Raw genomic sequence first — 23,042 nt, forward strand, 5'->3', positions numbered from 1 at the left:
TGTTACATGGACAGAATTGATGCATGAAATAGGTATATGATTTCAGAGACATAGCTGTGTCAAAGACAGTGGCTAAAATACACTGTTAAAACTGAAATTGAGAATGACAGAAAACCCAAGAAGAACTGTATACGCTGGCATACAAATTAACATATATTACAGTTACCTTTTTCAGGTAAGAAAAAACATAGTTCTCAGATGAAAAAAGAAACAGATATGATAAGAAATTACTTCTGAGTTAATATCTTTCAAGCATGAAACCACAGAAGCAATGCCTCTTACACAACTTTTAAATAGAAAATTACTACTTCTGTGTGTCTTAGCTGCATCAAACTGATTCATAATAAGACTGAGCTTTCTGCATTTAAAAAATAGCATTGTAGAAATTAACTGTAGGTGTTTGTAGAGTTTAGATTACTGTATCTGCAATCGTAAAAGTTTCTGCTTTGAGATTATATACTATTCAATAATTATAATATCTTTTGCTTCATGACCATGCTCTACCATCTCAGCCATGAACATAATAATTAAAATGAAAATTTTGATATTCTAGTTTGGATGCAGACACCCTACTATGAAACATACTTGCTTTGCAATCTGCCTCCTGAAAAGTACTTGAATATATGAATATGGTGGTCTGAGAAATGTCGGTATGGAATCTACATCTTTACTAACCAATTTTACTACTGGGCAAAATCAAACTGACATATAAAATATAGGTTATGAAATTATCCTCAATATATCAGCAGAAGTAAGAACATCACTGGAGTGGTAATATGTTGTATTTACCAGCAACATATACTTGAACTGAGAGTATTTTGGGTTTCTTCTCTAAAGAATGACAGCTACGAACAAAGGACCTCAAGAGCATAGGTCAAAACATGGACTGTCATGCTTCTCATGGTAAGAAACTAGAAGGACTATGTAGTTTCTAGCAGCATTGAGAGGACAACTAGTACTGTTAGACTGGAGACTTGTGCAAATGAATGAGAAAGATATGAATCCCTCACCAGTAAAGCCAGGAAAGCATGCCTTCCCCTCCTCACAATCAAATGTCTTCCCAAGTGCAGGCTGCAACCTCCAAGGCACACCCACATTCAAAATAATTATGCACGAGGTCACTGATATGTCTGTGGGAGGTGCTTTGAATACCCTGCAAACAAGTCAATGATGCTGAACCAACTGGAAATCAAGTATAGTAGGAACTCTAGCATACACCCACTGTCAGAACACCATCTATCCTGCAGGGACAGTTCAACACCAACTGCCACTTGATGCTAAAGGTACATTTACACTGAAACACTGACAATTTAATACATCTGTATTAGCTTTAAAGTTGAGGCTACAATGCCTTCCTGAGCTTCTTGGTAACTACATCACTGACTATGCTGTGCTGAGATCTGTGTCACTGCCATTGCCAGCATAACCTGAGATAGTCAATTTGAAACTGGTGTAGGTATATCTATCTGAGCTCCAGTTACTACAGTATAAGGTGTATCTTTATACCTCTATGGTTAGATCTACAATATAATTAATTTGAAGTTTTCATTTATTTTCTATTCTTCTTCCTCCATGTTGTTATTCCTTAGCAAAAAGGGCAATCACAAAGGTCTGGAAGTGCTTCAAATTCAAGAGAGCTTATCCAGTTCTAGGGAAGGCCAGAATTCTGCAAGGAAGAGGTGGGCTTTGGACAGCATAACACAAGCAATTAAGTTACTATAATTCAGCAGGGTACTCCTCATTAGCTGACAGGTGGCAACACATGTATGTGTTTCTTCCCTACTATAAAAGCAAAGAAGATCCCTTAGCTTAAACAACTCTCAGAGCAACAGTAAGTTATTAAACTTGGTAAATTGGATTGTTTGCAATCATCTGTTCACACATTCAGTAATTTATTGCATAGCAAGACTGCATGCCTTCTCCTTATTTCATCCAAAGAAGGTAAGGTATCTTGCAATAGACATAAATACCTGAGAAGAAACCCAACTCTCACTGTAAAGAACCGCATTGTATAAGTATAGTTAACTTTTCCCACCACAAACAAGGTGAAAACAAGGAACAATTATTTATTCTGAATTTCTATTTAAAATACTCATGGAACTAACTACAATGGGTACAATTTCATTAAACATGCAGCCTTTTTATTTAGAGCATCTTATCTCAAAACTGAAAAAGTACAATCCTTTCTAAGTGCCATAACACTGAAGACCAGATTTATAGCATTATTATCTTATTTAGCAATGTGCGACACTGAATTTCTTTTGTTTTGCTTATTTTACAGGTATTTCAGCAACTGACAATATTAAGCAGTAGTGTGTATTTAGATTTCAGTTATACATTTGTATTTTACAACAGCAGCAAGAATAAAACAAAACGGAACATTCTGATGGTTTTGTTGGTGAATGAGTGAGCAAGGGAAAGAGAGAGTCAACTTAGAGCCCCAAGGCCTGGTAATTGCAATGCATGACCCAGAATGGGAGCTGAAGCTACTCTGGTCTTTTCAGGCTTAGATGCTTGTCTCTAAAGGAAAAAAATACTAAGCGAGTATTCCTTTTTTACTGGAATATACAGGCAAAAAATATGTATCTTTTCACTCAGAATAACTTTAAAAGCCAGGGAGATCTGTGTTGTAAACAAAACATAGAAATACAGGTGTTCAAAAATTTTATTAAAGCTTAGTTTGCCTAAGGTATTTTCTATAATGTCATGCAAGGTAGCACAACTTTGGCATAGCTTTGCTCTGGCATTTAATTATTTCAGTTCTCTTTCTTCTTTGCTTGTGCCATACAAAGCTCATCTGTTTCACCTTTAAACTGTTTCCTAATAAAATCTGTCTGTCAGTCAGTCATTCCTTCCCTTGCTTGAGTACTCCAAAGGCTGACAGGGGTTAATGGGCTCAAAGATATTAAATTCCTATTCATTTTATGAAAATAGGTATGAGGAGAAACAGATACTGCCTCCCATGGAGGGAAGCAATAAGTATAAGCTCAGCCATCATTACAAACTGGAAAATCCACACTGAAATGAAATGTTATGAACCTATCCATATGAAAAGCTTCAATAAGAGTTCATAATGTAGTAGATATTCATCCCTTATAGGGGATGCTTGAGCGTACATTCTCTGGTGACTAGTAAAGCATAAATTGTCCTTGAAGCTTTTCCCCTGTCAGTTGAGGCATTCATAACTCTCATGGGTATTCTCCCATGTCTAACAAAGGTGAACTCACCCGCAGTGCAAATAGTTATGTTAAAAATTCAACCAGCCACACAATGCAAATCCTTTGGAAATCGGACTTCATTGGATGAGGCATTCACATAAATGTTTGTTTGTTTTGGTTACTTCAAACTTCTGGATATTTTATACACCTTCCTACCCTTAGGATAAAGGGGCTGAAGCATCTTAAATAGCTCTCTGCATTAAATTAGGCAGAGTGAGAGCAGGCCCGTCATTCGTCATCAGTATTACAACTAATAGAACTAAATGTAGAACTGAAGTCTGTCCTTCACACACACACACAGCAACAGAGGCTGTTTGGGCTAAGAGAGGCCAGTTAGGAGATGTGCATGCAAGATCTCCAAAACAAGTAAGAAATTCTGAACTAGATGCTGCATGTATGCAGATGACATTCTCTGCACATGCCCAGCAGAACCAGCACTTCCTGGGAAAATGAGGTTTTCATCCACATAAGGTTTCAGGCAGATAAAGCAGTAGCATCCAGAAAAAAATCAAGATGTATGCTAGCCTTCATGCAATCAGTTCTATTAATCTGTTTTCTCCAATTTGAATAGTCTGTCTGTCCTTAAAACTAAATTTCTACTTTGCCATTAGAAGATGGTCTACAGTGTCTCATTCTTACCAATCCTCACTGAAAAATGTACATATTAATGCAACAGTAACATACCAAAATACCTACCACATCTGGAACCAAGTACACTTTTCCAGAGACAGGACTGAACAGCATTATTTTGTTACATAATCTATCTCCTTTGAAAAGAAATCGACATTTTTTAGTTTTCTTCTTGATAAATACAACTTTTTCTTACTGACAGAGAAATGTCTGCATGCTAAAGAGCTCATTTAAAAAAAATCCTACCATGTTGTAATTCTACTGATCAATAACTCAGTATAATTGTTAAATGATATACCATGTTGTCCAGTCTCCATTAATTTTCCAGGTGTTATAACACTTTGCAAGCAGTTTCACCTGTGAGAAGCAGGACTGTTTTGAGTGTACTTTTATCAGCAGCAGAAACAATTTCCAAAGGTAATGACATGAACAGAGAGGTGAATGGTCAGTATTACCTGTCAGCTAAGACTGAAGCGTAACCTTACGCTGTGAACCACAGGATTCTGATAAATATGTATTTTAAGTAGAATCACATAGAATACCTAAAACTAAGAACATATTTGCAAGGGCCAAATATTTACGGCTGAAAATTGTTCATATTGTTTTATTTTGCTGGAGGCATATGTCCAGCACTATATTTGCACATATTAATAAATTCTGTAGATACATTCAAATAAAGAACCATTTCTAAAAACATGACTGCATACATGATCTAGCCCTGTCATCTTGTAGCAGGCAAAACTCTTCTTAAAATCTTTGAACAAAGATATGTTTCAGTTATACTGGCATAAATATTAAGACCTTCACTGGAAAAGGGCCAGACTGTTGTAAATGACAGCAGAGTTTAGACCAGTTAACTTGGCTCATATGGATTACAGACAATAAATTATTTCTATGTATATATATTTCTTTCTGTTTTAGCAATTGTTTTGTGTATTTGCTTGGTTAAATGTATTATTTTGTTTAAGAATGAGGCAGTAAGATTGCAGCACCACATATACTCATATGCCTCAAACAGTACCTGTACACTTAAAAAGATCAGCAACAACTGAAATCAAGAACACGTAATACAGAGTTTTTTGAATCATACATAAATCAAAAATACAATATATCCTCAAAACTCAGATTAATTTCCACAGAGTGTAGTCTGGGGCTTTCTTGTACTATAACTTTTTATTCTGTAAAATAACATTTAAAAAGTAAGTATAAAAATTGCGTATGTTTGAGGATGAGAAAAGGTACTAACAACTGAATAGGGCTGTTCACTCAAAGTGTGATTCAGGCCACATACTTTGTCTCCAGAGATGGGAGGCAAGTCAAATTTAAAACTTATAGGCAAGAGAACAATTTAGGAAGCGTACTCTCCAGAACTGCCTTAATCCTACTCATGCACTCCGTTTGGACTGCTGGGTGGCATTAGTAGGGGTGTCCATCTTTTGTGATAATAAGCCGATTAATAAAAGCATACACTCATAGAACAGGAGACTTGGGTTTCCTTTCTTCCTCAGCTCTCAGGAGACTGTCATAAACTAAAGAGTATAGGAGAAGTCTTCCTCCTGTGACTATGCAGACAGTAAGGCAAAAATCATAGAGGACATCAGCAAGCTATGGCCAACTAGACTGGACTCAGCTAAGAAAAGGACAGTTCTGATACAAGTCCATGTTTCCTGGATTATCTGTCTTTTATCCAATTATTATGCAGCATTAAATGCATGAACATTACAGCAGCAGGACTAGAAGCCATATTTCCCAGCATCAGCAGAGGGTCCTGGTGTGCCATTTGGGACACTACTAGATTCTACTTGTACCATGTTACCCATCTTTTTGATTGTGGTGTTGAGTAATGCACAAAGGTAAATTAACACTGTGAGAAATCATACAGTGAATTTGTAGCTCTGTACCTAACAACCCCCTGTCCCCTGGGGGTTTCTGAAAGCATGACAGAAACCAGCTTTCTCTAGACTAAGCACAAAGTGCTAACCCCCTGACCCTGACACTGAGCAATTTCTAGGATTTGGTGATAAAAGGAAGGTAGGAGAAGAATCTTCAAATTTGTCAAATAGCTACAGGCTGAGATAACAGATAGAAGGTGAAAGCAGATTCTCAAGAGACGAGACTGATAAAAACCTCAAACTCTTAATCCCTTCCAGCAATCTGGACTCTAGTGTATCACTGACTCAGTGGCACTCCCTTTCATACCTCCATAACATTTAGTCCCTTGGCTAGTGACGACTAGGAAAATTTTGACAACACACATCTTTAGTGAATTTTCTTGCAAGGTTATTTTACAGTATTCTTTCTCTAATGAAATACTGTAACTTCCATTTATCAAATGTAAACTAAAAAGAATTTCGTATTTGTCACACAGATAAGGAGTGCAATAACACAGTACTTCTTGTTATTGCCATATTCCTGTAAAGTATCATTTTTGCTTTACACCTTACAGCACCCCTGGGGTGTAGCATTGCATGAACATCACACATGCTATGATCTGTTTTAAGAAACAGCATTTAAGAGATGCCAGTAGAACACAGTCATAGAATTCCTTGGGAAAATTAGAACCCTCAGGCTTCTTTTAATTAATTTTGCCCCATTCCAGATCTTAATTAAAAAACCCACACACTAAATGGTATTATTAGTATCCAAATAAGTAATCAAGGTGATATTTTGCCAATGCATAAACATGTCACAGTACTTTCAAACTTGCCAGATCTTACTTGTGCAACAGGATTAGCAACCATCCTGTTCTGGACGTTTCTTATAAAAAAGGTCTCCCTGTCACTGTAAAAATCTGCGAAGCAGACTGAAAATAGGAGAGACTAACAGTGACATATAGCATTGCCGTAAATGTCATAATTTAGTGGCAGCTTGCTGCATTTTTTGGCAGAATATGAAATAAAATATTTTACTAAGACTGAAATTCAATTTTTTAGGCTTCATAACAAACCATTGGTTTTACAACAAATACTGTATCTGGGGGAACTTCAGAATTTAACTCCTTGAAAAGATGACCTCTTGAATGCTTTTAACGAAATCCCTTGATGCTTTGAATCTGTTCTAAAACTGAGCAATTTTAAGAACATCTACAGTCTCAAATGTTAAGATGTTCCAGGAGTCAGGATTGCTTAAAAATAAGCAATGAAGAAAACATGTTAAAAAAAAGGCTTAAGAAAAAAGAACGTTAGATCTAAAAGTCTATTTACAAATAGTAGCTGTGCCCTCTGTAACAGACTATAATCTAAAACATTTATTTCAATCTTGAAAACATTTTTCAAGTGAAAACATTACAGCTAGTTAGAAAAATGTGACCCAGAGGGAGACAAATTTCTGCAGAAAGATTAGAGAAAACTTCTCATAGACATGGCCTTAGATCTAAAGTCCAGAAGAACAGAGTATCAACCAACATTACATGAAAACTAAGTTAGAACTGTAATTTTTTTAAGTTAGAAAAAAGAATTCCACAGCTAAAAATCATGAACAAGTATGAAGGAAGGCAATATCTAAGCAGGGAAGAATAGATAAAAATGAAAAGTATCTTGACGAGGCAAGTAATTACTTGCTTTATGCCCCATAAATATCTGAAAACAGTATTTAGATATTGCTGGAGAGCTTTCGTACAACTCACTACCACTCTGCCTCCATGGCCACATCTGTTCTCATTCTGTCCCCATGGCAATCAGACTGCTTCCTACTCAGTTCTCCCCCGCCTGATCTGTTTGGTTCTCCCAAATCTTTTATGTGAGTCACTGAAACACTTACTCATACTTTAAAAAAATCACTAAGAATTCAGATGGTGTTAACATATTTAAGTGGTGTGTAGGTGTATTATCTGATGCATACAGACGCAGAGAACACCTCTCCATGAGTAAGTTTTACATTACAGATAAACTTGACAAACTGACTGTATGATAGGCTCATTATGACCTTTCTTGAACTATACCCACAAATTAATGCCTACCTGTATTATCAGTAACACTTCAAGCCTTGAAGCAGTGTCCAACAGGAAAATACTAAATGCTTTAATTAAAATAACTTAAATCAGAAACACCTTCTTCTTCTTTACACTCAAGACAGCCTTGAGCAAATGATGAATTTAAGCTCTCATATCTCACGATTCTGCAACCAAGTGGAAGCTTTAGATTCCTAGGAAGGAGAGCATCTGCTTCCGGACCTTGAAAGGTCTGAGATACTGAACCTTAAGGCGACATTTCATTACATATGGCACAGCCTTCTCCAGTTTGCCTTAGAATGTTATGAAAAGTAGGCTGGTTCCCTAAAAATAATTAGGGTTGAAATACTCCATGCTCCCTCTGCCACCTCTGATAATACAAGAGGGGGTTTCTGAGGCTTGTCGCACTGGACCCTCAGTAACTAGGATCCCTAGACATGCGCAGGCTTCTTTTCCCAGCAGAAGCTGCGCTGACTAAAGAAGCTACTGCCCACAGGCTGACCCCAGTGCTTCCCCCTCTGGCACAAGCTACTGGTGCCTCAGATTTGCTGGCTGAGATGCACGCGACGGTAAAGATGAACCCAGATAGCTGAGGCAGTTCAAATAGGAAGTCTCTGGTAACCAGTCTCATTTGGGCTGAGGCAGATTAGGAACTGCTCATAAGTGACTGAGCTGACAAGCGTGAGTGGCAGGCGGGCACTGCAGTATACAAAGAATGAACAGGAGACTGTTCACCTCGTGAGCCAGTGCAGATGAAATCATAAAAAAGACACATTTCCACTGTCTTAGTTTTTATGCCAAATTGCTAAGTAACTCTATCTGTTGTAATGCAGATGTATCTGGCGGAGAGTTTATTCTGAAGGTTGTCTGAATCATCCTTTTATGCTATAACACAGACCATGTTTTAACCAACTGGACTGACATTTTTCTCATTWTTTTTTTTGTAAATTTCTGTAAAAAATATTTCACCCATTTGCAAGAATAAGCTTTTGGGACATCTTCCACTACTAAAGCCGTTTTCAGTTATTTCTCTGAAAAGCTTTAGTGTCTCTGAGGTTGATCCTTTGCAGTAAGACACTGTTGGATCTAGGAAGTGCTTTTTGTTTCTCATTTCGTATTTAAACAATTCTTAAGACTTTGAAAACAAACATTTGGACACAATAAGGGGATTGTGAATGCTAAAATCTCCGATCTCCAAATGTTCTATCTGCACAAAATATGATCTGTTTCTATTGTTCCTCACCTTATTAACATCTTAGGTCTTACTAAGTTTCAGGAGACGACCAAAGCATCAGAGATACAGAGACGGCAGCAGTGCCTGCTTTAGATTTAAGATTGTCTTGGGCTTGGAACTGTAAGGGAGTTTTCACTCACTGGTTTTAACATGTCTGCTCATTTTACAGAGCTCTTACTCAAAAACACATTACTACTTCAGGATGTAAATACCATTTTATCCATTTATAGACATGGAAAAGTATGCCAAGATAAGATCCCTTTGAATCTTTGCTAGGAGTAGAATTCTAGTCCCCAATCTCACATTTAGCTTGCCTTAAGAAAGACAGCTATTTGGCTGCAATGTCTGCAATCACTGTAATATTTCTCAGAGCAGCAACAAATTTAAGGTCCATATCCTTGACATTGGTAGCCTCTGCAGACTAAAGTAATGACAATTTTTTGTTCCCATTGGCTATATAGTATATAGTGCTGCAAAATTCTCATCTCTGTATAGGTGTTCACTATCTACAGCACCGATTGCAAGCTGTGCATCTCAAAAAGATTAAGAGTATATTTTAGTTTTTGAATGTCTAGTACATGCAACAATCCCTCTCCAAATTAAATAAACAAAACTAATTTTTCTACACCAAAGCTATTTATTTGCACGTCAAATTGATAAATTGCAGCTGATTTGGAGTTCATTTTTGCAAAATTTGGCCTTAAAATTCATAGGAATTCATTCTACCAGGGAGGCTCCAATTTCTACTTCATCCATGGCTGCTCACTATCAAGGCAGATGGCTGGTCGTCAGCCGAACAGCATGCATGAAGCAAAATAAAGAGAATTCAACAACCTGCTCAAGAGAAAGCCTGTAACTACAAAAGCCAATGAGAATTCTCCTTCATCTCAGGAGGCACATTTTTCTCACAAGATCATGAAGTGTGTTTTCATGGTGCAAAGGCATCAGAACAAACAATCATCATAACACTGGTGTAGAGTTTGGTTATAGACATGCATCACTAAACCCAAGCAATACACTCAGGTGTTTCTTTTGTGTTGTTAAATGAATGAAAGCATTACAAAGTTATTTCTTTTTTTAAGATCCAGATTCCAATACATTGTTTTTAGATACAAAGTTCATACTGATCTTAAAAAAACAAGTTTTGTACAGTAAAATTATACTGAATAGGAATATATTATTATGCAAAGCATAGATGTATATTTTATACTCTGTTCCACTGTGATTATAGCCTGATGCCTCATGCTGTAGTGTTTTTTAAGATGTAAGTACTTAGTAATGGCATTTTAGAAGTAAAGCTACGAGGCAGAAAAATATGTAATTTTACTACATTTACCAGGTGGCTTACAATTTATTCATTACAAAATCCCTCTGTTTCCTTACTCCTACGGTAGGGAGATTTAGCAAAACTATTTACTGAAATGGCCTCATATAGACAAAAACACTCAGATTTCTACTAAACAATGCTTGTTTTGTTGCTTGTTTTCAGAATTTTGCAGCACTAACAGTCCTGTTTATGCCAAGATTAATAATCAACAGTTGTAAATATATTTCAAACAACTGGAGGCTGAAGAGGAAACAGATCATGTCAATGTATTTGTTTGTGAACAGACATCAATGTAACCATTGTGCATGGACTATAATTCAGAGGTCACATTTTTTAAATTACTTATGTTCTGAAAACCATAAATAATGTATTAATTTTAAAGGATTACATAATTTGGCTCAACACGCAATCCTCTACAAGTTTTCTGTATGTGATTAGCAAGCAACATTCCTTTGAAGTTCATTCATATTTTTCAGGATAATTTTCAACAATATATTCCTGGCATCAGAAGATGAAAAATGCGCTTCTAGAATCCTCAGTTCAGGTACTAGACAGAAAATATAGCAATATTCTGTAATAATCTGCACTCAAAATGGTATTTACACCTAAGAGGTATAATCTGAATATCACAGTTCATCTGCTGTCCTCTTTCAGATGTGCACAGTTGCAAAATAACACAGATGAATGCTCATTTTCTGGCATTTTAGTCCATACAAGAATAACCAAAGAAATCACAGAAGCCTTAAGGAAAAGCAAAACTCTCTCAATCTCATTGCTAGACTAACTCACTATGGTTTTCACTGCAAAATATGCCACTGAGATTCACCTGCCCTTCTCCCAAATTCAAGGTTTATTACCGTACTTATTTTGCATCATGCATGAATTACAAGTATTAAATAGACAGCTATGGATAATGATATGGGAATACTAAAATTTTCCCAGGAACAAGCAACTTTGCACATAGAAAGCACACTGGTCTGCCTAATAAAAGTATGTGTTTTCTTTCTTTCTATCATACCAACCTCCAACTTTAGCTTTCAACAAAGTCCACTAAAAAAATGTTAATTCTCACACATCTATTTTCTCTCTACTAACAGGTTGCTGAGAACTCCTCAAGAAAGTCTACAGACTTCCTCTGCTCCTTTACTGAATTTTTCCAGTTCCATTTCAAACTGAGCTTTGGTTTAAAGATCACATTTGGCTTGGAAAAGGACTAAGTGATGTTGCTGAATCTATTAGTAGGGGATTAGACTTGATAAGCAAGAATGCCCTCTCCTGTCTCAAGTTCTAACTCAGCTTTTACCTTTATTAGTTTGTCTTAAATTCTCTCTTCCACACTGAACAAAGAGAAGCTCTTATTATTGTTCAGGATATACTTTACAGAAGGAAACTGATATAAACGCATTCACCTTCACTTCTTGCTCTATCAGCTTACACAAAGTCTAAGATTTGGGTGATCTCATACTGTGGTCTTTTAGTAAAAGAGATTTCCTTTAGCCCTTCTGCTTCTGCCACCCGTCTTCTTTCATTCCTTTGTTCACTCCCTCTTTCCCTCATCCTCAAACATTCCTCCTTGTCTAGTCCTCTCCACTAGTCTGTGAACACTCTGGTAAAACACTCTCCTGCTTCCTCTGCTGTACTTCAATCTGGATTCCTCTTAATTAGTTCTTTAATCAACTGAAGCTATAAATATCACAAACATATTAAAAATTTTCTGGATCCATGATTCTTACTTCTCCCACTGGTGTCATATTCTCCTTGGGTTACATTCCCAAGCCCATCATCTTCTTCCACTACTTTTTATCATGGACTTCAAACTACCAGGTTTCTGAAAATATTTTCAAAATCTTCTATGAACCTCAAACTCTCACCTTCTTTTCAGTTTCAGAGCTCTGATTCATTGTGGATGAGTTACCACTCAGGAAAAAATGTGGTATAGTGAAAATTGAATATATTAAATTTTATTCCTCCAGTTTTAAACTTGAAAATCTCTTAAGTTAATTCTATAGTAGACTATAGTAGTGCTTCCTTGTCTATTCACAAGACTTGTTGCCTTGTACTCAGCAGTCCATTCAAAAAAGAACCTTTTCTCCTTTCTGCCTCTTAAAACTAAGCTGCTTCTCATTCAAATCACCATCACTGGACATTATTTTCCTCTTCATCCACTTCGTGACCCTTGCCCTTAAGTCTACATTCTACTTTCATATCTGTTTATTTCTTAAAAAACACCTTTTCTAATTCTTACCTTGGACCTTTCTTCTAATTTGCCAGTTGTGCTAGAAGCTTGAAAGGTCATCATATAGTCTCTAATCAAATCCCTACTTAAATAATGTCCTTATTTTGACCTTCTGATAATCATTCAAATGCATAAAATTAACAGGAGAGAAAGTATGCCACACAGCCTGTTAAGTCTATAAGAAATCGCATTCTTCAAAGAGCTTATCATATTTATATGGAGAATACCATTCCGCATATTTTCCAACCACGATTCTTTTCCATTTCATAATTTTTTAAATATCATTCTTACTGATTAAGAAGCTTTCAAAACATAAGTTTTGAAATGTAATCAAGTGTTCCTTTGTAGATGGTATATTTCTCGATTTACAGATCCAGATATAAACTTTGCTTATAACTAGGCACATCTATTTTTTTCTTTACTGATCTAAATCTGAGCCTATAAGTTTCTGTCTACATGTATAAATTTCTTAACTCTTTTTCTTCTGTATCATACTATCATTCTAGCAAAAAAACCTAAAGAAATGGAAAACACAGTTCAACGTCTAGAGTCTAAAGTTTAAAAAAGAATTTATATGCCCAACTCTCAGCTACTTAATATGAAAGCAGATCTTAAGATTTTATTTAAACAACTGTCTAAATTCCGGAATATGACAGGTTTAAAAAACAAAGAGCCCTGTAAAGCTGGACTAATTTGCAATCTCCTTTTATTTGAAAGGCAATCATCTCTGTATGCCAGACATCAAAATATGACTTTTTTTGCTGATACGTCACAGTTAAGATGTGCTTTCACTGATGCCAAGATCAGAGTTTGGATCCTAATTAGAGGTCATTTTTACAACACAGTTAAACCAAGAAATCCCACTTTCAGTTACAACCTCAAAAAAATCAACTAACCTTTTGGTACTGAAGTTGGAATGAGCCAATTCAAAAATCCCACCAGTTTGAGCTGAAGTTAGTTGTTGGATTTAGACAGCTGAGGTGGGGGGGAAGAGAGACATATCTGAAGGAAATGTATTGAGAGGAGCAGGACTCCCTTTAGGAGAGAAACAGAGAACAGTTAGTAAAAGGAAGCAGGAGAAATTACGTGAGAAGAACAGTGTCTGTAAAATGAGAGAGGGATAAAAAGAGAGAAAAATGGGTGGAGAATAATAATAAGTCCTAATAGAAAGTGGAACAGAAAAAGCAAAGAGAGGGAAAGATGTAGAGATGGTAATGCTCCAAGACTTCGAGTAGAATCTTACATCTCAGATTGTAAATATCTGCCTGTGATTAAAGCTTCAAAACACCGTAAGAGGTATGCTATTACAGAATAAACAGACATGGGCGATTTGGGAGTCTCATATAAGGCTGGGATACAGGGTCACTCAAACTAATAAAAGGTCGTTACTCACTTAAGTGTTCTGATCACAGCTATGTTGCACAGCGCTATGATCTCAAATTTTAGAGAAGCTCCCCTTGCCTCCAATTGGAAAGGACACAACAAAATGATAACCCCAAACCCAAAGGATGGCAGATAGTGATACTGGTACTTTAATTAGCACTATTTTTACCTCTCACTCTCACTCATTGAATGAATCCACCAATATTAATGTTATTTCAAATTTATACTGAAGTGTCACCCAGCTTCTCAAGACCAGGCAGAAATCAAGCACTGTTCGAGGTTCCATATTCAGCACCAACTCAAGCACAGCTCTAGTCTCTAAATACATGACACCTGTTTGGAAGCACTCACAAAAAAGAGGATTGCTTTTTTAAAAACTAGCTGCAAGCTAGTTTCTGCTAGTTCTAGAATGCCCTAGTTCTGGGGAAGCAGTTACCTTCCTACTGAATCATGAGGCTAAGATACAGAATATCCATAGCCACTAAATACTAGGATTATCTAGGATTTGGTAATTACCTCCAGCATAACAAAATTTTCACTGCTGTTTCAGCTTTATATAGTATACTTTTACTTCATTCCCTAAAAAATGATGGGGAGATTTCCACAATGTTATGGTATACATCTCCTGCCGCTCTTTGGTTATGAGGTAGTATTGCTAATAAGATTTGGCTTGTCACCAAGGAAAATAACTTTACAAAATTGGGGTATCTTCATACTGGATAAAAGACAACCCAATAGGAAGAGCATGTGCATTACCTATAATGCCAGGTGCAAAGTAAAAACCATTTTAAATAATCCTACCATGAGCAAAGTGTTGTTATAAAATAGAAGTGCTAGCATTACCACACCAAAAAAAATCAAGTATGATTTCCACACATCTATATGTGAGACAAATATGTATTTTACTTTATTAATTAGTTCTTCTGTAATACTGCTAAATAGCTAGAAACTGTGCAGTCGTTGTATTGCACATGTCCTTCACAGACCAGACCAGTTCTCGAAAGAGAAGTCCCAGGATCAAATCCTGATCAAATGGCTACAAAAGGCTCTCATCCAGTTCTCTTCCATGATGGAAAAAATGTAGGCTGGATTTGTGAAAGTTAGGAAAAGGTTACGGTCGCTGGTTTTGGAGCAAAATGCCAACCCACCAACCTCTTTCTGTGGAAAGAAGGTAGAGATATCGTAGGAGCCACCAAACTCAGCAGGTTACATTCATGGTCAAAGAGAAAGCTTACTGTCACCACATGTATTTGGTATACTTCCTTAGACATTTCTAGGACAACTTACTTCTAGAAATGCTCCCTCACTATACAGTGTGGAATAAAAGGTAGAAAATAAATGTATAGCTTATGCAAACAAAAATTGTAAACAATCTTTCTAAAAAGAGGCAACTCTTCTCACTATCATTGCCTTACTGAAACAAATGAATGATTATTGCATAATTTCTTCTGAAGATAACAAAAAGTCTTGACTTTTACCTCAGCACTGGATTTGGTTCAATGTCTTATTTCATTTTATTATAAAGCACTATCATCATCTAGTGGTATATTCTACTATTATGTAAACTGCACGTTATGAAGAATAAAACATTTAATTTAATTAGCATTAAACATTCAGAGTAAGACATAGATTTATCATCTTGCAGTTATGCTAAACGTAACTATGAGGCAGGTGGCAAATGAAGTAACGTGAAATAAACTTGACAGGACTGGTGACAATTAAGAGAAAAAACAACATGCAGACACTTTACATGATGGAAATTTGACTAATTTTCTGTCCAAAAGTGAAGACAGATCAAACGAAAAACTACAGTTTGAGGATGCCTCATATCATCACTCATGTTATTCATAAAGTATAAAGGGACATGAATATTTTGAAAAAACCCTCACAGATTAAAAAAAATTTTTTTTCACATTGGTTTTCTTATAATCTAAAAGATTTTTTTTTTATTTCCTACTACAGAAGTCTACTATTTATTATGAGAATAAAACCAGAATCTACATAAATAAGTTGTTGACTTACGTGGTAACTTTTCAGTCTAACAAAATCGACTTTCATGGAGATGAACCTTTCTGAATTTCTGCTGAGATTTTTAATGTGCTCCACAAGGTCAGCACAGAACTTGTAGCCACCTTTGAGTACACAGAGAACCACAATATCATTGTCTCCAATGTCTTGCATAATATCTTTGGCCAATCGTTCTGTCCTGAAGTAAAAATTAAGGATAAAATAACATTAGATGCAGATTCTCCAAGTTCATAATACGCTTCCCCAGTGGTTACAAAGAAACATCAGAATGAGTATTTAGCTTGACCTACAGTCTGCTCAAGTTTCTTCATTTGACTTGAATGTGTTTTGGATCAAGTTCACAAGGTAGGGTGATAAGGAATATAGGGTGCAAGATGCAAAGCATATGAATCAAACTGGTTGACCTTAAATGCATTAATTCTCCAGTTATAGAAAAGGGAATAACACTTCTCAGCATATATTGAATCCATAAGTATTTCGGAGATGTTGGAGGTGTTTAAAGAATTCGAGCCTTAAGTTTCACCTTGCAGGAGACACGAATACAAAATATTTCTGTACAATCACATAATTTGTTATGTTAGTTACTTTTAAAAACAATAAATTAAGTGAAAGATAAGGAGGAGCAACATTAGAAATATTTCACACTGACAGGCTTTGGAAAATGGTACCCCTATGATTTTAATAAATATATAAACAAATACTATAAAGAAATATAGCATCAATCAACATTTTTTGAAGAATGCACATTATCACTATTTCACACTGGAAAGAAACAGTGCAATGAGCTTAAGTGACTTGCTCAAGGTAACACACATGGCAATACTCAGGGTTATGCTCTGATTAATCTGGAACTGTAGGGTTCCTGTATCTGTCTCTCTTTGACAGTTGTGCATTGCAAATGCAACATGACTGACTGAAACCAAAAGATTCATATCTCTCCCATAAAATAGCAGAGGAATCTTCAAAACAAAAAAAATAAACGAGTGATCATCTTAAGTGGCTTTGATTTCTAAAGAATAAGGTAGACAGCATTTCTGGAAAAATGAACTTTTAAAATACCACGTTCTTAAACATCCCAGTCATTAGTCTTTTTTTTTTTTTTGAGTCAGTCTTCCATTTCTGGCTTACACCATATATGACTTATGATGCATCGGATGTAAAGCAAGTTTCAACAGAAAACTGAAAATGCCATCTGATGTTTTGGGGGAAAACAGCTTAGGGGACAATTTTTGGTGAACACTTTTTCTGGAAAGTTCTTTGATAGCTCTTTGAATGAGTTTAGTGCTTCCAATTAGGATGGATGTTTTGACAAGATGCAATTTACTAAATGATCCTACAATTTATGCTATGTCTTTCATGATCACCTTTTTTGTCTATAAATTGCTTTTTCCCTTCCTATTGTAATATAGGAATCCATCTGCCCCTACATATGTACATAGAACTTCAATGAAATCTACCTTGCATGCATGTACCAGAGAATAAACTCTAAAGTGAAAATAATACACTAGTTATGAGCTAAAGCTGCCCTTCTTTTAACTTTCATTTTCACAGTTTTATAACACTCAAGTAAATTCCATATAACAATTTTTGGATCAAAAGCATTAACATCTTTTAGATTTGAAAAACGGAAGATATAATTAGATCATCTTGTTTGACCTCAAACATATAATTCTTTTTACTGTTGTAAGGATGAAGATTAGTAAACTAATCTTTTATCATCTCAAGTTTGAGAATAATAGGAAAAACCTTTCTTTAAGAAGTGAGGAAACATTCTTCTGGTAATTTTCATCTATTTATATTTTTTCTCAGATTGTTTTAGGAGCTAAAATTTCTAAGAATTGCATAGACCACTTCTGTATTTTAAGAGTGTGAACTCCAAAGTAGATAAAAATTTACTAGTTTCAATTTATAAATATAAACATACTAGTTTCTAACCTATATTTAATTGCTTCCTACTGACAAGAGAATTTTCTCAAGTGTTGAGCCTTCTTCTTACATGAAAATTTTCCATAATCACAGTATATTCAACTCTGTTTCCTTTTCCATCAGAACTGAACCAGTCTTTTCTGCTGGAGTAGGAGAAGACACTGGCATTCAATGCTCACTTCAAAAAATATTTATTGAATCCTATGAGAAATGAAGTTGTAACATATTTATTCAAAAAGAGGAATTAAGAGTCAGTTGACCCTAACCAGAAGAGATGAAAAATTCAACACAATGCTAACTGAAAAGGCAATGAAAGAAAGCTTGTGTTTCAAAACAAATACAGGAGTCACTACTCTTCCTTATGATGGATGTTTACGATTATCTTTCAAGGAGTTCCAACAATTTCAATACTTGCAACCGGCTCTTCAAATGTGGTAGGTAGAAAACCGTAGGCTGAAAATGTCTCATGAAATTCAGATGTTTGCAATAAATACACTGTTAAAAATTACCATTTCCATTTTGCAACCTTTTCAAAAGATCTTTAACAGCATGTCAAAATAAAAAGGGAGCATGAACACTGAGCTGGACTACCACAAATACTGAAGCACCATCAGATGCACACTGAGAACACACAGGAACTACTACAAGGAGGGGGAAAGGGAGACATTCAAGCCTTCCCACAACCACCCTCCAGACTTCTCTTCTGGATCCAGTCCACTCCACACTTCTCTCTTGTGCTTATCAGCTTAAATGGTAGAAGTCAATGGTGCAGTATGAAACCATTAGGTTATCCCATATTAATGATCTGTATTAGGGAGTTTCCAAAGTTGTACATAACTGAATGTAGTTTTTCTCCTTTTTATATTAAAAGCACAAGCTAGTTAGGATGCAAGTGAGCAATTCAAATATTACTAAATATAGACTACTTTGTATTTGCCCTTCCAACTTCAGATCTGCCCTTTTGTATGTTTACATTCCAATGCCAATTTCACTGCATGACCATGATCATATACTCTTTTCTATGAGATTCCCATCTCATTCAATGCCCAGATCAGAAATTAGGTGAAAGAAATTAGGCAAAGAGCTGCAAAGGCAACTATAACCCTAGCACTTCCTGACCTTCAAGCATTTTTGACTTTGCCAGTTAAATAAATAGAAGTATTTTTATAACTGATAATATAAGATTTTTATAATATATTTTATATATACCTTGTCTGTGGATGACAGGCTTTATAAAAAACAATAATAATTCTCATCAAAGTATTTATTTAGTAACATTGAAGCCATACATACCTGTCAACAATAATGCCATGAGGTATGAGGACATATTCCAGATCTCCATAGTAGTGCTGAGGGTAAGTGAACAAATCCAGACTATATCCTGGCCAGTTGTCTGAAATCTGAATATCAAATAGGACTATTAAGACAACTTCATGGTGTTGGACAATATGTAACTGACATAAAAATCAGTGTTCTGGCACAACATATTGGCTGAATTAATTGTATGACATACTCTCTTCTGTATACAGTGGCACTCAAATGGTAAACTACAAAATTATGTGATCAGCAGCAGATACAGTCATAATTTACCATATCAATTTTCCTACTAATTATTTTGTTTCTTAGTATATCTCAGAAATCAAATACTGCAAAAAATATCATTTTCTAAAATTAAATTTTCCAGAAAAACATTGTAGTTTCTTTTCCCAAGAAATGTGGGAAATTTCACTTGAAATTACAAACACCTAGACATAAAGAGGAAATATTTAATACTAAACTAGTGGCAAGTCTAAGTTTATTGTTACTTTCAAACTAGAAATGCAAATGTAAGATTACCAGTAAGAAGATATTCTCCAATGGGAGAGTCACCCAATGGGATTTAGAACTGTTTTAGAGATATTTTAGTCTCACATAAATAAATATTCTACAGACAAAACAGCACAAAGGAAGAATAAATAATGTGGTTCACAGATTGTATCCGTACAAGTCAGTGGAAGACTATACTACTTGTGAATGGTGAGGTTCTTAATTTAGAAGTCACCAAAGGCAAGTGTTTAAAAAATGTTCTCATCTCACCTTACTATCAGATAACCTGTAAAGCCATATATTTACAGAAAAAATATTTTACAGATTTAATACGTTAGCTTCATAACTATGAGAACACAACATTTATAATCATATAGAATACAACAGGAGATCAGAGAGATTATTTTGGACAAAAATCAGCCAATGGGCAAAGGCTTCAAAAAGACTTCAGAAAGTTATGAAGATGCAAAGTACATTTCAAAGAAAAACAAAAACTAAACAACCTCCAAACCCACAATTTTCACATATGTGTCCATACAAAAACAACACCTCCAAGTTCACGAGACTTCTTGGAATCATTCTAGAGCTTTGTTTTGAGATGTTCAGAATAAAAAGTAACACCTAATAGGTTTTCTTTACAATCATGCTCTTCGAGTAACATACTGTCTTTCTTCTTTCCACAGCTTGGGCACATGAACACTGATTAGAAGGATAAATGGTGAGAGACTTGACTTTGTGAAGTGCATTTTTAATGGCATTTCTGCCAAATAGATTCCTTAAAGAATTGTCACTGAAACTAACCTATGCTTACTATTTCATCTTGTAGGACAATAAACCATGTCTCAGAAATAACTAGGCTTACCCAACATAGTAGATGTTAAGCTGTTCCTCCACATCTGCAGTCTTTTTGAAGTTACCTACAGTTCCACCTAACACTGCACTCACACACAGTCTTCTACCTAATGGGTTAATTTGAGGGGAGGCTGCATATTCATTGACACCTACAGATGCCTAGACTGTTATGCTTTCTTAGCCCTGCCCAACAGTGTCTGTATCAAAAAAAAGTCATTTGTTGGTAACTACTATTGAACAATTGCACATCATTCAGAAACCATTAGAGTCAATAAAAGTGCTTCCATTGATTTATAGGAGCCTTGAAACTAGACACACACAAAAAAGAGTTACTTAGTTACATTCCTCATTTCCATAGAAACAGGAGATTATTCATATCCTCACTGGCAAAGTTTTAATCGGAGGCAAATCTTACTCCAAAAACACTGCTGCAGGAGGCCTAGCAAGCCTGTCTATGTTGTTTTCCTGTCTTCAGTTTCGGTACCTATGGGTGGCTGACACTTTTTAAACATTTTGTATCAATGAACTGTCTGGCATGATTGTATTCAAAAGTATTTTAACATTTAAAGGAAACAATTTAAGATAGCCTTTTAATTGCTTAAGTACTATTGACATAGAGTAGGAACCCATGTCAGTATTGCTTATTTACGCAGTATTCTCATCAAATTAGATATTTTTAAGCATGGGGTAGAAGACCAAACTAAATGAATTGAAACTGCTTGAGAAAGCATACAAACTGATAGCTTTTATTTAAGTTACAATATGGTCTTTATGAAATAAGATCAGGATGAAAATTTGAGAGTCCTATCAATCTTCCTGGTTCTTTTGAATAAAAGAACAGAAACTGCATAACCTTGAAAGAATAAAGAAATTATCATTTAAAAGTGCTCACTGGCATTTGGTATATAAGATTAAATTCACATATGCATTCCAATTTATTATTTTTCTAATATAATAAGCCTATTCCCAATTTGTCTTTCATTTAAACAAGCACTTATCAATTATGAGCCTTTGGAATTCTAATTTATCCTGAAGCTATCCACAGTGTTTATGCTATAGGACAATTTTCAGGTAACTGTAAATTTTGAAGAGTATTCCACTTGTGAATTAAAAAGATCTGTGTGATTGTTCTCAGCTTATATAGCCAAGTACCAAAAAAAGCTCCACCCCAAATTAAACTCAACTTCTGTTTACTTCTGGCTTTAAGCACAGAATATATTAAGAAAATATTTGTGATTGTTTCAATAAAAAGAGAGAAAGAGTGTTTGACTGGATAAATAAATATATACACTAAATATACTGGAATATAACTGTGTAAAAAAATCATACAGTAAAAGAAACAAACAGCTTTTTTTAAAGTTCAGATCTGGCATGTTCAAACAGGCCAGCAGAAATTCAGTCTTAAAAAGCTGGTGTGAATGTATACTAATAAAGATATAAACATATGGCAATATCTGAAAGTGTTCCATTGAGGCATATGAGAGAAAGTAGAAAAATCCTACTGCAATACCTTTGAAGAACATTGCTAGTTTTGTATGAAAAGGTGGGTGCCCATGAGGTTTAAGCACAGTAAGTATTTCCATTTAGGTAACAAAGATCTGGAATCTGCTTTGGTATATAACAAGGAAGCTGAGYATTAAGCATACTCCAGCTTTGGTAAACTTAAACTAAATCATACTGCAGGAGCCTTACTTCTGGTTTCTGGGGGTGGAGGTGCGAGCGTGCATGCACACGCACGTGCGCATGCATGTGTACCAAACAAAAGAAGCGAAATTGGTACAACAGAACGTGTTTACTGACCATTTGGCCTCTCCTTTGTAAGATCCTCAGTTTGCTTTGGTGCTAAGCCAGTCATCCGCTTTAAAAATGGCATTTATTACAAAGGTGGCACAAGCGGCAGTTGAAACATGTTGGCTTCAGATATAATGGTGGCTCAAACATAATTCTGCTGTTTTTTGGGAGAGGGAGATGGAGGGGACTTCGGTGCGGGCAGGATTTAACCATTACCTAAGCAAAGCTCTCAGCTCTGGGCTACAGTTTGGGCTGCTGTTCTGGAACTTGGTTAAAATGCCAACACTGCACTAAAATAAAAACGTTCCTGAAGTGGTGATAACCCATGAGTTTGGTATTTGTTTTACAGGAGAATCGAGTTCGACCCTCAGAATGAGCCTATTCATTTACTTTTAGCATAATTTATTCAGCCCCCCAAGTAATCAAGACACATTGCTCTGTACACGGTTTTTCTTACTACAGGAAAACACACCACGAACAACCTGGCAGTGTGTTGTCACCAGAGGCGTTTCAGTGGGAGCCAGACACTTATGTCCCTGCGGCGACCTCGGTCCCCGTTACTGGGGCACCGCGTGTAGCCGACAGCCAAGGCCGCGGCTGCGGACGAGGCAGCGGGGTGGCGGGGCCAGGCGGAGGTGGCGGGTGGCCGCGTCTGGCAGCCG

At 35.9% G+C, this 23,042-nt stretch overlaps 1 protein-coding gene across 2 annotated transcripts in view; it reads right to left on the reverse strand.

Moving 5' to 3' along the window:
- Window positions 1–22,814, reverse strand: part of PRTFDC1 (phosphoribosyl transferase domain containing 1) — a 51,190-nt gene extending 28,376 nt beyond the window's left edge. For both annotated transcript variants that reach the window (XM_026065777.1, XM_026065778.1), the window contains exons 1-3: window positions 22,390–22,814; window positions 19,225–19,331; window positions 16,000–16,183 (exon numbers count right to left, since the gene is read on the reverse strand). In XM_026065777.1, coding sequence (XP_025921562.1) covers window positions 16,000–16,183; window positions 19,225–19,331; window positions 22,390–22,392 — 294 coding nt within the window. In that variant the 5' untranslated portion in view covers window positions 22,393–22,814. The remainder of the gene's footprint in view (window positions 1–15,999; window positions 16,184–19,224; window positions 19,332–22,389) is intronic.
- Window positions 22,815–23,042: the final 228 nt, after the last annotated feature.

This window comes from Apteryx rowi, unplaced genomic scaffold, assembly GCF_003343035.1.
Source record: "Apteryx rowi isolate R43461 unplaced genomic scaffold, aptRow1 scaffold_231, whole genome shotgun sequence".
NCBI classification, from domain to species: Eukaryota; Metazoa; Chordata; class Aves; order Apterygiformes; family Apterygidae; genus Apteryx; species Apteryx rowi.